The sequence below is a fragment of the Lineus longissimus genome, chromosome 6 (genome assembly GCF_910592395.1).
Source record: "Lineus longissimus chromosome 6, tnLinLong1.2, whole genome shotgun sequence".
Classification (NCBI taxonomy): domain Eukaryota; kingdom Metazoa; phylum Nemertea; class Pilidiophora; order Heteronemertea; family Lineidae; genus Lineus; species Lineus longissimus.
Window position 1 is genome coordinate 21,190,125 of NC_088313.1, and position 13,264 is coordinate 21,203,388.

The 13,264-nt window shown below is 42.2% G+C and overlaps 2 protein-coding genes and 3 non-coding genes across 5 annotated transcripts; all 5 read left to right on the top strand.

Annotated features, from left to right (window-relative positions):
- Positions 1 to 12: 12 nt before the first annotated feature.
- LOC135489146 (succinate--CoA ligase [ADP/GDP-forming] subunit alpha, mitochondrial-like) lies at positions 13 to 4,118 on the top strand. Its single transcript, XM_064774348.1, has 9 exons — positions 13 to 90; positions 389 to 489; positions 722 to 838; positions 996 to 1,208; positions 1,475 to 1,532; positions 1,737 to 1,898; positions 2,166 to 2,239; positions 2,470 to 2,658; positions 3,040 to 4,118. The coding sequence occupies exons 1-9, from the start codon at positions 54 to 56 to the stop codon at positions 3,064 to 3,066; spliced, it is 978 nt and encodes a 325-aa protein (XP_064630418.1). The 5' UTR covers positions 13 to 53; the 3' UTR covers positions 3,067 to 4,118.
- Positions 4,119 to 4,894: 776 nt separating this feature from the next.
- LOC135489791 (stress-70 protein, mitochondrial-like) lies at positions 4,895 to 13,015 on the top strand. Its single transcript, XM_064775337.1, has 15 exons — positions 4,895 to 5,073; positions 6,214 to 6,272; positions 6,879 to 7,148; positions 7,487 to 7,685; positions 8,014 to 8,120; positions 8,319 to 8,481; positions 8,764 to 8,856; positions 9,062 to 9,271; positions 9,845 to 10,072; positions 10,295 to 10,399; positions 10,628 to 10,745; positions 10,991 to 11,085; positions 11,375 to 11,467; positions 11,901 to 12,041; positions 12,434 to 13,015. The coding sequence occupies exons 1-15, from the start codon at positions 4,984 to 4,986 to the stop codon at positions 12,551 to 12,553; spliced, it is 2,091 nt and encodes a 696-aa protein (XP_064631407.1). The 5' UTR covers positions 4,895 to 4,983; the 3' UTR covers positions 12,554 to 13,015.
- On the top strand, positions 7,301 to 7,394 carry LOC135490543 (small nucleolar RNA Z195/SNORD33/SNORD32 family). The gene has a single exon (XR_010447734.1). It is a non-coding gene; the product is annotated as a small nucleolar RNA Z195/SNORD33/SNORD32 family (small nucleolar RNA).
- LOC135490541 (small nucleolar RNA Z195/SNORD33/SNORD32 family) lies at positions 10,827 to 10,915 on the top strand. Its single transcript, XR_010447732.1, has one exon. It is a non-coding gene; the product is annotated as a small nucleolar RNA Z195/SNORD33/SNORD32 family (small nucleolar RNA).
- LOC135490542 (small nucleolar RNA Z195/SNORD33/SNORD32 family) lies at positions 11,203 to 11,296 on the top strand. Its single transcript, XR_010447733.1, has one exon. It is a non-coding gene; the product is annotated as a small nucleolar RNA Z195/SNORD33/SNORD32 family (small nucleolar RNA).
- Positions 13,016 to 13,264: the final 249 nt, after the last annotated feature.

Below are 13,264 nucleotides of genomic sequence, written 5' to 3' on the forward strand. Positions count from 1 at the left end.
GTTCAATTCGGTCAGGTGCGCAAAAGGTCACAGAGGACGTCCTTCGCTACAAAATGGCATCTTCGATCCGGATTTTCGCCCGCTACGCTGGTACGGAGTCGCTTATTTGTATGACGAACAAAGCACTTATAGAAATACACGCTGATCTAAGTCCACGTGTTCGTCCATATCAACACTACCCATAAATTAACCAAATACATTGCGTTTTACTGTCAAAAACCTTGTGTGAAGTATGTGAAGTGGCCGGCGAGTTCGTCGTACGTGTACAGCTCTGTGTACATGGAGTATCGATGTACGTGTATGGTATGTGCATGCATACATACCAGTACACACAGTACAGCTGAACTGCTCAGTGCTTGTCCATCATTTCATTATGTTTTTCTTTCAGGCCAAACGTTTGGCACAAGAAATGTATATACAAATTGCCGGCACCATTTAGCAATCAACCAAAATACGAAAGTGATATGTCAGGGAGTTACTGGTAAACAGGTGTGTATCCTTGTCCGACTCCTAGTTAGTACGGCGTACGTACCATAAAGTTGTCAATTTGGTTAATGGATTTTACGGAATTGAATTTTCTGCTGAAGGAGTTGAAGTAAAGTGGATTTTGTTCCGTTATTTGCAACCTGTTTGAGTGTTACATCTTTAACTGATTGTTTCTTCAATAAGTTTTCTTATCATAATCATTGAACTTGTGTACAATTTTGCCTTTTTCTTCCAGGGTACCTTCCATACCCAGCAAGCCATTGAGTATGGAACTCGTATGGTTGGCGGTGTCAGCCCTGGCAAGGGTGGGAACACCCATCTTGGTCTACCTGTTTTCAACTCATGTACTGAGGTAAGCCATCAGAAAACTCGGTGTCCTCTTGTTTCATAGCAATCTTACATATTACTGGGCAAGTTATGTGTTTGTTTTCTGTTTCATTACATGTATTTGATATCAAGCCTGGGACGTCATACTGTGAAGTGAATTTTGTTTGTTCTTTGTTCTTCAGGCCAGAGAAAGAACTGATTGTGATGCCACGGTGATTTATGTCCCGCCAAAGTTTGCCTCGGGTGCTATCATGGATGCTATTGATGCTGAAATCCCACTGATTGTTTGCATTACTGAAGGGATTCCTCAACAAGACATGGTGAAAGTCAAACATCGATTATTACGACAAGATAAAAGTAGACTAATTGGACCCAACTGCCCTGGTATCATCAAGGTAGGCAGAGTTTATTTCTGAGAGCCAGAAGAGGCCAAACTTGCCATTTTTCTCGCATCTGAGAGTGTCATCATCTTAAGTCTTGATAACTACGGTCTAAAAGAACATCAGGAATGAGGCTGGAGCAACTCAAAATAACATCCTTATCTAGAGCAAGTGAGGAACAGATGCCATTTCACTGAAATGTCCTTGGTTGTGGCATCATACATTTATAATGGACCATTTCCTGTCACGTTTTATGTGGACTGTGGAACATTTTCTTTCAGCCTGGAGCTTGTAAGATTGGTATCATGCCAGGCCATATTCACAAGAATGGAAGAATAGGTGAGATAAGTGCAGAGGACAAAGAATGTTGAATATGAACCTAATGCTAATGTTGAGGAAAGATGTGTCTACTAAGCCCTGTGTGGTCTTGGGTCATTATAGACAAGGAGGGGATCTTCTTTCCCCTGTTTAAAGTCCTCCTTCATCAATACTCAGAAGATGTCAGATGATATTAAGGATTAATAACGCAATGTTGTTTTGCAGGTATTGTTTCAAGGTCTGGCACCTTAACTTATGAGGCGGTACATCAGACGACCCAGTCTGGACTTGGCCAGTCATTATGTGTGGGAATTGGTGGCGATCCTTTCAATGGAACAAATTTCATTGATTGCTTAGAAGTTTTTCTAAATGATCCCCAAACAGAAGGTCAGTAACATTAAGGACTGTTCGAATTTCAAAAAACACATTACTTGGGGAGATTGATAGCCCTGGTATCATCCCATTCCGTAGGACTAGGCCTGAATATTTCTGATTGTAGTGTGCTGCCATCTTGCCGCATGTTGCAGTACTAAGAGATTGCTTGTATATTTTTAATCCATTTGTTACTTCAGTCATTTGAATTCTCAACATCCGGGAATCACAACCTTACAAAAAAATTGGAAGATAATTGATGAATGATTAAATCATTTCCAGGTATTGTTCTCATCGGTGAGATTGGTGGTGGTGCAGAAGAGAAGGCCTCAGAATACCTCAAGCAACATAACACAGTAAGTCTTTCACAAAGCCAAAGCCCCTGCAACTAAACATGCATGCAAAATCAGCTGTACGGATGCAACCAATAGTTCCAAATTATAGCTTCTTCTACGAAATGCTGGTGACCTTGTCCTGATAGTAGAATCTGATAGAAAAACAATCATTTGCTGCTGTAGTGGACGATTCATGTTAAACTCATGTCTTTGCACCTTACAATATGACATATTGATTTGACCACTTTCAGGGCGCCGATGCTAAACCAGTAGTTTCATTTATCGCCGGCATAACGGCACCCCCTGGTCGTAGGATGGGCCACGCTGGAGCCATCATTGCTGGTGGGAAGGGTGGTGCGGAGGATAAGATAGCTGCCTTGAGAGATGCTGGTGTTGATGTCACAATGTCTCCGGCACAGTTAGGATCTACTATGAAAAAGGTGAGCAACTTCTCCAATGGTCTTTTCTAAGGTCTTATGATAATGGCAACATGCTTGCTCACAAAAAATAGAAGACTAAATTGAATGGAGTGGATGTTAATCTTGTAATAGAACTCCTCTCACAACCCCTCATATAAATGTGTACCTGCGGTTCTTCCATTGCCTTGCTGTTACGGCATCAACTTCGTGAACAGAAGGTCGAAAGTTTCGAGCCCCATTTGTAGCTCTTTCCGATGCAACCGGCTGGTTTGCCGTTTAATATACGGCCGGTACAAATGGCCTTCTTTCATGTTTACATTTAACCTTGAGTACACCTTGAATCATTTTTGGGTTGACGACCTGCACAATGTAATAATCCTTATTGTCTTATCTTTGTTTCAGGCAATGGAGAAAGCTGGCAAGCTGTAACAAGGAACTGGTGTTTCTCACTTTCTAGTTCAGGTTTGGTGATTTGAGAAAATCTCCATACGTGGGCATTCCATCAGTATGATTAGCTGAAGGTCAAGTCAATCACAAATTTATCGGGAATGGAGATTTTTCGTGACAGCGGGTCCAAATATGGGTGAAAAGACTTCATATGTCATAGATTACCGGTACTAAGTATTCAGTAGCATGACAGGAGAACTTTGTCCAATAGGGGGATGATTGTACATTTTAAATCCAGCTTGATTCTGTTGTACTGACTCATGGCTGCCACTGGCTCTATCTTGTGAGGAATATTTTCCAACCCTTACCATTGTGCTCTCGATTCGAAAATTCTGTGTCCCATGGTTTAAGTGTGCCAGTTTTGAAATTTACAGTTCGACCAATCATTCGAATTAGAAACAGTCCTTAATGTGTACATAAACAAAATTGCATGTCCTATAAAACAGAACAGCTTGTCCAGTAAGCTTCCAGCAGTTAGTTGACAAAGTATTAATCACTGTTCCCTTAAAAGGGAGACTATAGGCAGCAAGCAGGTAGGTCTGAATAGCTTAACTGAAATTGTCGATAGAGGGCTCTCCTATCCCACAGTTCATGATCTTTGCCCTCACTCCTGCCTTTAGTCCCCCCTTTAAGACACAACTTTGCGACATTCTTTGGTCAACTTTGTAATAGATTGAACAATAACCAAAAAGAAAGGGATGTACATGTACTTGGACTGATCCCTCTCCAGCATTTGTGCTTTGGACTTCTGGTATAATTCTGGTCATGCAATGTGTATGATGATTTCAGCCTCTTGGCCCTTACATTGTGTATTCTTGTGAGCATGACCACAAAGTTTGTTTCAGTTTATAACCTGGGGCAAGGTGATTTTACTTACTTCACTGCTAAAAGGGAAAGGGGTTGAAAACATCATGTTCTGTTATGGTTTGTGAATAAATGGCATTTGTCATTGTTCTCTAATGCAAAATAAAGCATCAGCTTTGTTGATATGTAAAAAAATCAGTTACAAATAAAAAGGTTTTATTTAAATTACAGTATTTTCTTGTGTTTGTTTATGATAGTTTTGGAGTACCTTACATCAAAGACCTCTTGATAACGAACATTCATACATTATGTAAATTCGTCAGGTTGGTAGTGTAGGCCTATCTACGCTATTTAGCCAGTTGTTGGGTGCCTGTACATAAGTCCCATCTTACATGCAATACTAGGGTTATGTGTGACAGACACACCTCAACTGGCTAAGAAGCACGGTTGCTCCCCACCTTCGTCGAGAATAAGAACTGAGAGTAAGAACTTCTCAATGGAGTATTGTGTGGACATGGGGGAAGGGTTCATCTATCATCAAAACAATGCTACTGCCGACTTCTAAATCTTGGCTGCTGGTAGGTTATTGGCAGTGAGGTGACCTGCCAATGATGACGAGGACCTGTGGCCTTGACGGACGTTGAGAAGGACGTCTCAACATGACATTAAGCTTTCCTTTATGATTTGACAAACTCCTTGGCCTATCAATTCCGTCCCAACATTTACTCAGTCTCACTACTAAAAGGGGTTCTGTTGTGAGGTACCTGTATGCGGCCATTTGACCTTGCCCGTCTTTACATCAGAGGGGCATTTCATAAGAATCAAGATTTCATCAGCCCGGCTTAAAAAATGCTCGATCCTAGAAATAATTCAGCCTAGATCCCATTCTGGTATGCCTTCAGGACATTGTATTATACTCGTGCACAAGGACCTGCTATTTTGTGGTCTGGGGTTGAGGTTGAAACTTTCCAGAAATATCTTCTCCGCGGAGTCGAGGTCACGTGACGTCACCAGTCTGTCCTTTTACATCACACGTGCGTGTGTGAGTCGCCCCGAAAATTTTGTGATTCAAAGTCATTTCATACAGAAAACAAGATGTTGACCGCCGCAAGATTGTCGTGTAGAAATTTAAGAAAAAGCACAGATATTTTTCAAAGCCGATATTTTAGTAATTTGTCTCGGAAGGTGAGTTTTATGTGATTACGCATGTGAAAAATGGCCGTCGCCGGCTACCATGTGACTTGGTGCAGTACATTTGTACAGGTGTAGGTGACCTTTGCATTTTGGGTGAACTGGTGTGGCTTCTGTTGTTGGGGCCTTTCGATATTGTTATTACGTATTTGATTGTCATGCGAGGCCAAAAAACAGCATATTGATTAGATTAGCCTGCCGCCTGTTGGGTGGCTTGGCCTGCTAATTCATTTTCAACGCCGTGACGATCACGGCCGTTAGACAACAATGTGCCTTAACAATTTATTTGATCACATGACTCCTGTGGAATCTCCGATCTGATTGGTTGATCTGCAAACATGACGCCTTCGTGGTAATTTGCATGATTTATGAAGTAATTTCCCTTGACCAACTTTGAACGCGTCGATTATGATAATAAAAGGGAGGGACCCAAATCGGAAGTGAATAATAATTAGGTCTTGTGCCAGGGATGGTTACTGCGTAATCAATTTTTGGGTACTTCGTCAACTGGCGGAGAAATTTGCTGATGCGCCAAATCCCGTGCGAGTTTCTTCGATATTTCGCCGGAAAATCAGTTTAAAACAGGTAAGATCGGTTCATATGCCAAGAATTCGTACATGGTTACGAAGAACCCATATCGAGATACTCTTATGAACCAAGAATAGAAACTAGCAAGGCTTTATAAACGTAAACAGAATGATGAAAAGGGAAAATTATATGGTAATTTCTCATCTTGGTGGTGTATGCTACAATGTGGAACCAACTACACGGCTCGTCGATGGTGTAGCAGGAGATTTGCTTGACCAACTTTGAAAATCGCGAGCCCGGGTCTCCTGGTCGTATTCCTTATTATATACCAAGCCACTTTGGTTACTCAACCCGCCGTTGGCGCGGTGGTCGGCAGGCTATTCATAGTAACAAGACCGAGGGATTTCTCCACAAGTAAAAATTACCTAGCTAACGGCCGTGCGATGTGGTCCGTGGATAATCTGATCATGGCCGGTCGTCTGTACTAGTGTACTGTGGTCATGGACAGTGTGGTAGTGGGGCAGAAACCGCAGATATCGTTCTTATAAAGTTGTTAAACTGTTTATGATTGATATATAATAAATTGGAAATGTTTTGTTCTTGCAGGATTTGGGTTCACTGAGTTCCTACAGTAATACACATAATGTACAAACACAGCGACATGCGTAAGTTTCAAGTCGGCCTGAACGAGCATGGTCCAAGACATCTCGATAAATTTTTCTATGAGTTTGGTGACTTGTTCCGGCAGGTGCTGCCAACATTAGCATAGTGGAATTAATCGCCCTCATGTTCATGAGATGCCCACAGGCAGGGGCACAATCACCCACAGCTGTTCAGGTCCATGATTATGATTGGCACCGATAATAACTAATAGTAATAGTTTAGTTAATAGACTCGTTAGATGAATGTGTTGCTCATTAGGTCATCTTTCACCGACAGTCAAATTTGGGGAACAGAATTTTTAAATGTTTAAAATAATAAAAATGATAGGAAAAGTGCATTGAATATCAAGATACTCACATACTGATTATAAAGAATTCCTACCTATTACATTACATTGTTTGAGGCTGTGGCCTATGAAAACAAAATTTAATGCACTACTGACAACAGTGAGGCATGTAGGGTCATACATAACAATCATATCGCCACAATAAAGAAGGTCAGAGAGCCAAAGTTGACTTCAGCAGCTGCAGTTGATTGGTATATGTAGCTTAATTTGAGTTTATGTTTGTTCGGGTAACATCAGGAATAAACAACTTGTTTCTTTGCAGGTCTGATAAAGTCAAAGGTCATGTCATCGGCATTGATCTGGGCACCACCAACTCATGTGTTGCCATTATGGAAGGAAAGACGGCAAAGGTATTGGAGAATTCAGAAGGTTCACGGACCACACCCTCAGTGGTAGCCTTTACAGCTGAGGGGGAACGGTTAACAGGCATGCCAGCCAAGAGACAGTCAGTTACGAATTCAGCAAACACATTTTCAGCAACAAAAAGATTAATAGGACGCCGATTCAATGATGCTGAGGTTCAGAAAGATATGTGAGTAAACAGTCGCGTTAAATCAGCAGGTGTATGTTTCTTGACATCAAACTATATCCGTAAGATAGTGTGTGCATGTGTCTTGATGCTCAAGTTTCTGGGTATCTCCTGAAATGACTTGTTTTGTATTGTAACAGAAATTGTCTGCTATGCTTGCCGGTGATGAAGAATGACCACTTACCTACATTGCTTGAGGCTGTGGCCTGTGAGAACAAACCTCATTCATGCACTACCAACTGAGGCAAGCTGTAAACAGACTTTTCTATTCAATACTTTTCTTAAAAGCATGAGCAACATGGAGAAAGTGAGTCTAAATAATACCAATTCTTATTTTACAGGAAAAATGTTTCCTTTAAAATAGTGCGAGCTTCGAATGGAGATGCGTGGGTTGAAGCCCATGGCAAGATGTATTCACCAAGTCAAGTGGGAGCTTTTGTTCTGGTGAAGATGAAGGAAACGGCTGACAGCTATCTCGGTCAGCCGGTCAAAAATGCTGTTGTCACGGTTCCTGCTTACTTCAATGACTCGCAGAGACAGGTAGGCATCTTTTGTCCTGTCAAACGTTTATGAATGTCTTTACTCCTAGCTGTGCTCAGAAAATCTTTAGGGCGAGTTCATGTCGCAGACAGGTTGTCGTAGAAGCAGTAGTCAGACTAGCTTGTCAGCCCAAAGTAAGCTCAACTGGATACTCATGCTGATGATGAAGAATGACCACTTACCTACATTGCTTGAGGCTGTGGCCGCTGAGAACAAACTTCATTCATGCACTACCAACTGAGGCGTGTGGTATCAACCGACATGCTCCTTAAAATGTACCAAATATCTGAAAGAATAAACCTAATCTTTTGACCATTCTGTCTCGCAGGCCACAAAAGATGCCGGTCAGATCTCTGGGCTGAATGTTCTCCGTGTGATCAATGAGCCAACTGCCGCTGCTCTCGCATATGGTATGGACAAGACCGAGGATAAGATGTACGTATTGGGAATCTCTATCTGTCTTTGCCATGAGGAGCAGCAAAAGATGCCTTTACTTCTGATTGTCTTTCAACAAACCGCCAAGGCATGATGGAACATCCAAATGCTAAAAAATGGTGTTGAGTTCACTAGATGAGAAGACTTTTATTATGCAACAAATCTCCATTAATTGCTAAGAATTGTTTCCTCTTCCAGTATTGCTGTTTACGACTTGGGCGGTGGTACGTTTGATATCTCGGTCCTAGAGATCCAGAAGGGTGTGTTTGAGGTCAAGTCGACAAATGGAGACACTTTCTTGGGTGGTGAGGACTTCGATAACTACCTCTTGAAATACCTGGTTGGTGAATTCAAACGAGAAGTAAGTGCATCTCTCCTTCTATGTGTGATTACAGAGATATCCGAGTCAAAAGTTGGACGTTTTATTCAAATTTTGTATAATCATAAGAATCAGCAATGATCTCTGCTTGCCGGTGATGAAGAATGACCACTTACCTACATTGCTTGAGGCTGTGGCCGCTGAGAACAAACCTCATTCATGCACTACCAACTGAGGCATCCAGATGTTGTCCCCACAGTTCTTGATGACAAAAGGACAACTTGCATGAAACTACCTCATAACCTAGGCTTTCTCTCCTTTCAGTCGGGCATCGACATCACGAAGGACAGCATGGCACTACAACGGTTACGAGAAGCTGCTGAAAAGGCAAAGATAGAACTCTCGTCATCAATACAGGTAAGATATAGAATGTGTTCAAGCGGACAACCAAGCTAGTTCTCTGGAGTGTCATGGATAGCAGTCCTAGAGTGTGTTTATAATTAACATTTGCTGACACCCCTTTTCGAGTTTGCACCTCTGATATAATTCATTCACCTGAGAATCTCTTTCTCAATCATTTTCTCCACTGCCACTCAGTCACACAGTGTTCTTTATCTTCCAGACTGACATCAATCTTCCATACCTGACGGTTGACGCCAGCGGTCCCAAGCACATGAACCTCAAATTGACACGTTCCAAGTTAGAGAGTCTTGTTGGTGATCTGATCCAGCGAACAGTTGGTCCATGCAACAAAGCCATGCAGGATGCTGAGGTGAAGAAGACAGATATTGGTGAGGTGATCCTGGTGGGAGGAATGACAAGGATGCCAAAGGTTCGTCTAGAGTGACAAAAACATTCGGATTCAGATCAGTTTGCCCATTGTGTCCATACTTTGTAGTTCGTGTCAAAGGTTCGACTCTACCTTGTTGCTTGAGGCTTTCTTAACCAAAGCAAGTCAAATTCCTCGCTTCTGTATACGAGTTGCAAGGGCCAATGCTTTGGGACATTAACTTGGTTCATGGTCAGCCGGCTTCTCTGTCTAGAGACTGCTGTTATTCATGAACCTAACATTGTTTAATTTCTTCCGCATCTCTGAAAAGTGCGAGTGATATTTCTGCAGAGACACTTGTCAAATGGCAGGTAGCCGCTTGCTTCCCTTGAGTTTGTGGCAAAATGCCTAATAGTGTGAATTGCGAGTCTAGAGTCACCGCTATGTCTTTACTGTGACATATTGGTGCTAATAGGCTCGGACAGGAAATTTCTGACTCTATGCTCAGGTTATTGTCATTGTGGGATACCCTGTTACCAAAGTCAGGAACAAATTGTTCATTGAAATAGAAGTTGAATCGTTACCGATTGTTTCAGTGATGGGCGCGGTTCGATAATTTTCTCTGTAACATTTCAGGTTCAGTCAACAGTACAAGAGGTGTTCGGGCGACAGCCGAGCAAGTCTGTGAACCCTGATGAGGCTGTAGCTATTGGTGCTGCTATCCAAGGAGGTGTGTTAGCTGGTGATGTGACTGATGTCCTCTTATTAGATGTCACACCTCTCTCCCTTGGAATTGAAACTCTAGGTGGCGTCTTCACCAAGTTGATTAGTAGAAATACAACCATTCCTACGAAAAAGAGCCAGGTGTGTAAATGTTAATCTTCTCACAAGCTGAGTGTGATTAGAAACCCAGTCGATTTTCAAATGTGCATTTGTGATGATTTATATCCTACATTGTTTTTTGAGAAAAGTTCTCTGAAATAAACAATTGAACTGAGATGCACAAAGACCACCAGCATTGATTGAGCCCATGACATGCTGTAGTTAGTCTACTTGGCTTCATCAGGGTGTCCTCTGTTACTTCAGGTGTTCTCGACAGCAGCCGATGGCCAGACACAAGTAGAAATCAAAGTACACCAGGGTGAACGTGAAATGGCCACTGACAACAAACTTTTAGGACAATTTCAATTGGTAAGTCTCATTTTACGAACCTCATGACTTTCAAATAGTTGCAGACTGTTTGCTGATGATGAAGAATGACCACTTACCTACATTGCTTGAGGCTGTGGCCGCTGAGAACAAACTTCATTCATGCACTACCAACTGAGGCACATCAGTCTGAACACAACATCCTCTAAGGTTCTGTTTTACATCATGTCTTCTGGGAGAAAGATATGAAGTGTCTCGATCGTGTTTCAGGTTGGAATCCCACCAGCACCACGAGGTGTGCCCCAGGTTGAAGTGACATTTGATATTGACGCTAATGGTATTGTGAATGTATCGGCGAGGGACAAGGGAACCGGCAAGGAACAGCAGAGTAAGTGAAATGGACCGTCAGCAGAATAAAGATGAGGCAGTGTCGAAGTGAGAACTGCTGATTACAAATTCGGTCAAATGATTTGTCCATGATGAACAACATCCACTTACCTACATTGTTTGAGGTCTTCTCCTCTGAAATCACCCACATGCACTACCAACTGAGACAGATCAACTTATCATCAAGCACTGTGAACATCTACTGTTGAGAGTATGTCACCAGATTTCATATTTTGCTGCTTTCAGTTGTCATCCAATCGTCGGGAGGCCTCAGTAATGATGAGATTGAGAACATGGTGAAGAATGCTGAGCGGTATGCAGAAGAGGACAAACAGAAGAAAGTAAGTTATCCACAATACATCTTGAGATGATCTATTAACTTGCTCGTTGGTCGAATTCCATTTCAAATCACAACAGGTGTTGAGTATTTTGGGGATCTAAGGGAGAGTTTTGTGTGTTCTGTCAATGATGAAAAATGTCACCGTTTTTATTGAGGAATCATTCTATGATGATATTATGTTGATATCTTCATGCACTACCAACTGAGACGGAACTTAAATGTTGACTACAAGTTAACTCAACTGTAGTCTACTGTTATTGTAATATCTACGATGTGTCTATCTTTACCAGGAACGAGTTGAGGCTGTTAACTGGGCCGAAGGTGTTGTACATGACACGGAAAGCAAGATTGGTGAATTCAAGGACCAACTACCAGCAGATGAGGTGAGTTCTGGGGGATTATGATGTTGCTTGGTTCTTGTTTCTGCTGTCTTCAAATGAATCTTGTGAGGTTCACAGCTATTCTCTCCAACTTGATTTCAAAAGCTAAGACAGGTTTCTTCTCCGTGTATTCTCTACCAGAGCCAACTTTGCGATGATGCTCAATTTTTCGTCTCTTAACATGGTGCAAAGATGCCATAGGTGCAGACAAACCTTACTGAGCAAGTTGGTTCGATACGTTACCTTCCTGGTTTGCCATCCCTGAGGGTAATTCCTTGTAGGCTATACAGTGACATTGTTGTCAACCAGAAAAGTTAGAGCTAGTATCAATAGGTGTTCAGTTAATGGCTGACTGATGTTGCTATTGACAATTAGCTACCCCCGCCGACGCTACCCCTGGTTCAAAGGATAATCGTGACAATTCTTCGACTTTCAGTGCGACAAGATCATGACGGAGATTGCCAAGGTGAAGGAAATGCTAGCCAACAAAGATGGTGAAACCGCAGAATCAATCCGGGAAAAGACATCAGAGTTACAACAGCAGTCGTTGAAGTTATTCGATGCTGCTTACAAAAAGGTGCGTCATGTCGCTACTTTCTCCAGGGTTGCACCTGTAATTTGAGAAAAAGCCTTAAGAACTATGTGGTGTTTTCATGGATATGGTTACCATTTCAAAAACACGAGAGTTACTGGTACCTAGCAGTGATGGTTATTTTTCGTCTCTTAAAATATCACAGAAGTGTTATATGTGCAGAGAAAACCTGCTGAGCTAGGTGGCAACCAAAAAGAGCCTTGAAGCATTTTCCCCCCACCCGCTGCTGAACCGTGCTGAATATATGTCAGCTACCACTCTCTCCATTCCAATTGTAAATTCGGTAGCTCAGTGGTCTACGGCGCCGATCTGATTGGTTTTTCTTTTTGCACTGGTTCGAATCCCATGTATCTTAGTGTTTTCTGTCATGATTGCAGATGGCGGCGGAGCGTGAGGGCAGCCAAGCTGGCTCCGATCAAACGACGGGTGAATCGAGTGGCTCAAGTGACTCAAGTGACTCTACGGATCCTTCAGATAAGAAGGAAGACAAGAATTGATTAAGACAATAATGGCTTCTTTCAAAAACATTCTTAGTGGATGGCAATTGTCTGGCTGCAAGTGACACTGTCTCGAATAATAAACTTATTGAGCGCATGTGCTGGCCAAGTAAGGATGTGACTACCTGTGTTGCCAATCGGAGTCGTCTCTCAAACAAGTGGTTCACAACAGGGTGTCTCAGTGGTTCTACTACAAGGAGTCTTGGCAATGGTGTGGCTATAGTTATAGTTCTTGTTTTGATTCGTAAACATGATTCCATAGTGCAGAAGTCAGTCTGAATGTGTATGCTTCTTGTAGCCAGACCAGGTTTCCCCCGATCCTGGTATGCAGCCTGTTTCAGACTGGCTGATGTTTGTTGTAATATAGTGGTCACGGCAGTCATGTTGACCTACATATTTATATTCATTTGCCTTGTGTTTGTATAGAGATGTGTCGAATAAAAAAAAGAAATTAATCATCAATATATCTTACGTCATTGGATTTTATGGTGCTTTGAAAGTAAACTAAAAGTCCTTGTGGCGCAAGATTGAAGAAGTTGCCTCCTGGTTTTGCGACAGAAAACATCAACAAACAGATACAAAAGAGACCAACACATGTGGTGGTCATTGTGAACTTTGCCGGAGCCATCACAACTGTTATATGACGCCTCCTGCCTTCTATTCGCCTCCCGAAAGTCAGAACTTTGGAAGGGATGAGGCCGATACCACTGC

Coding starts and splice junctions, on each gene's coding strand:
- LOC135489146 (XM_064774348.1), top strand. CDS start 54: ATGGCATCTTCGATCCGGATTTTCGCCCGCTACGCTG. Junction 91..388: donor GATTTTCGCCCGCTACGCTG/GTACGGAGTCGC, acceptor TTTTTCTTTCAG/GCCAAACGTTTGGCACAAGA. Junction 2,659..3,039: donor TAGGATCTACTATGAAAAAG/GTGAGCAACTTC, acceptor TCTTTGTTTCAG/GCAATGGAGAAAGCTGGCAA.
- LOC135489791 (XM_064775337.1), top strand. CDS start 4,984: ATGTTGACCGCCGCAAGATTGTCGTGTAGAAATTTAAGAAAAAGCACA. Junction 5,074..6,213: donor TTAGTAATTTGTCTCGGAAG/GTGAGTTTTATG, acceptor TTGTTCTTGCAG/GATTTGGGTTCACTGAGTTC. Junction 12,042..12,433: donor TCGATGCTGCTTACAAAAAG/GTGCGTCATGTC, acceptor TCATGATTGCAG/ATGGCGGCGGAGCGTGAGGG.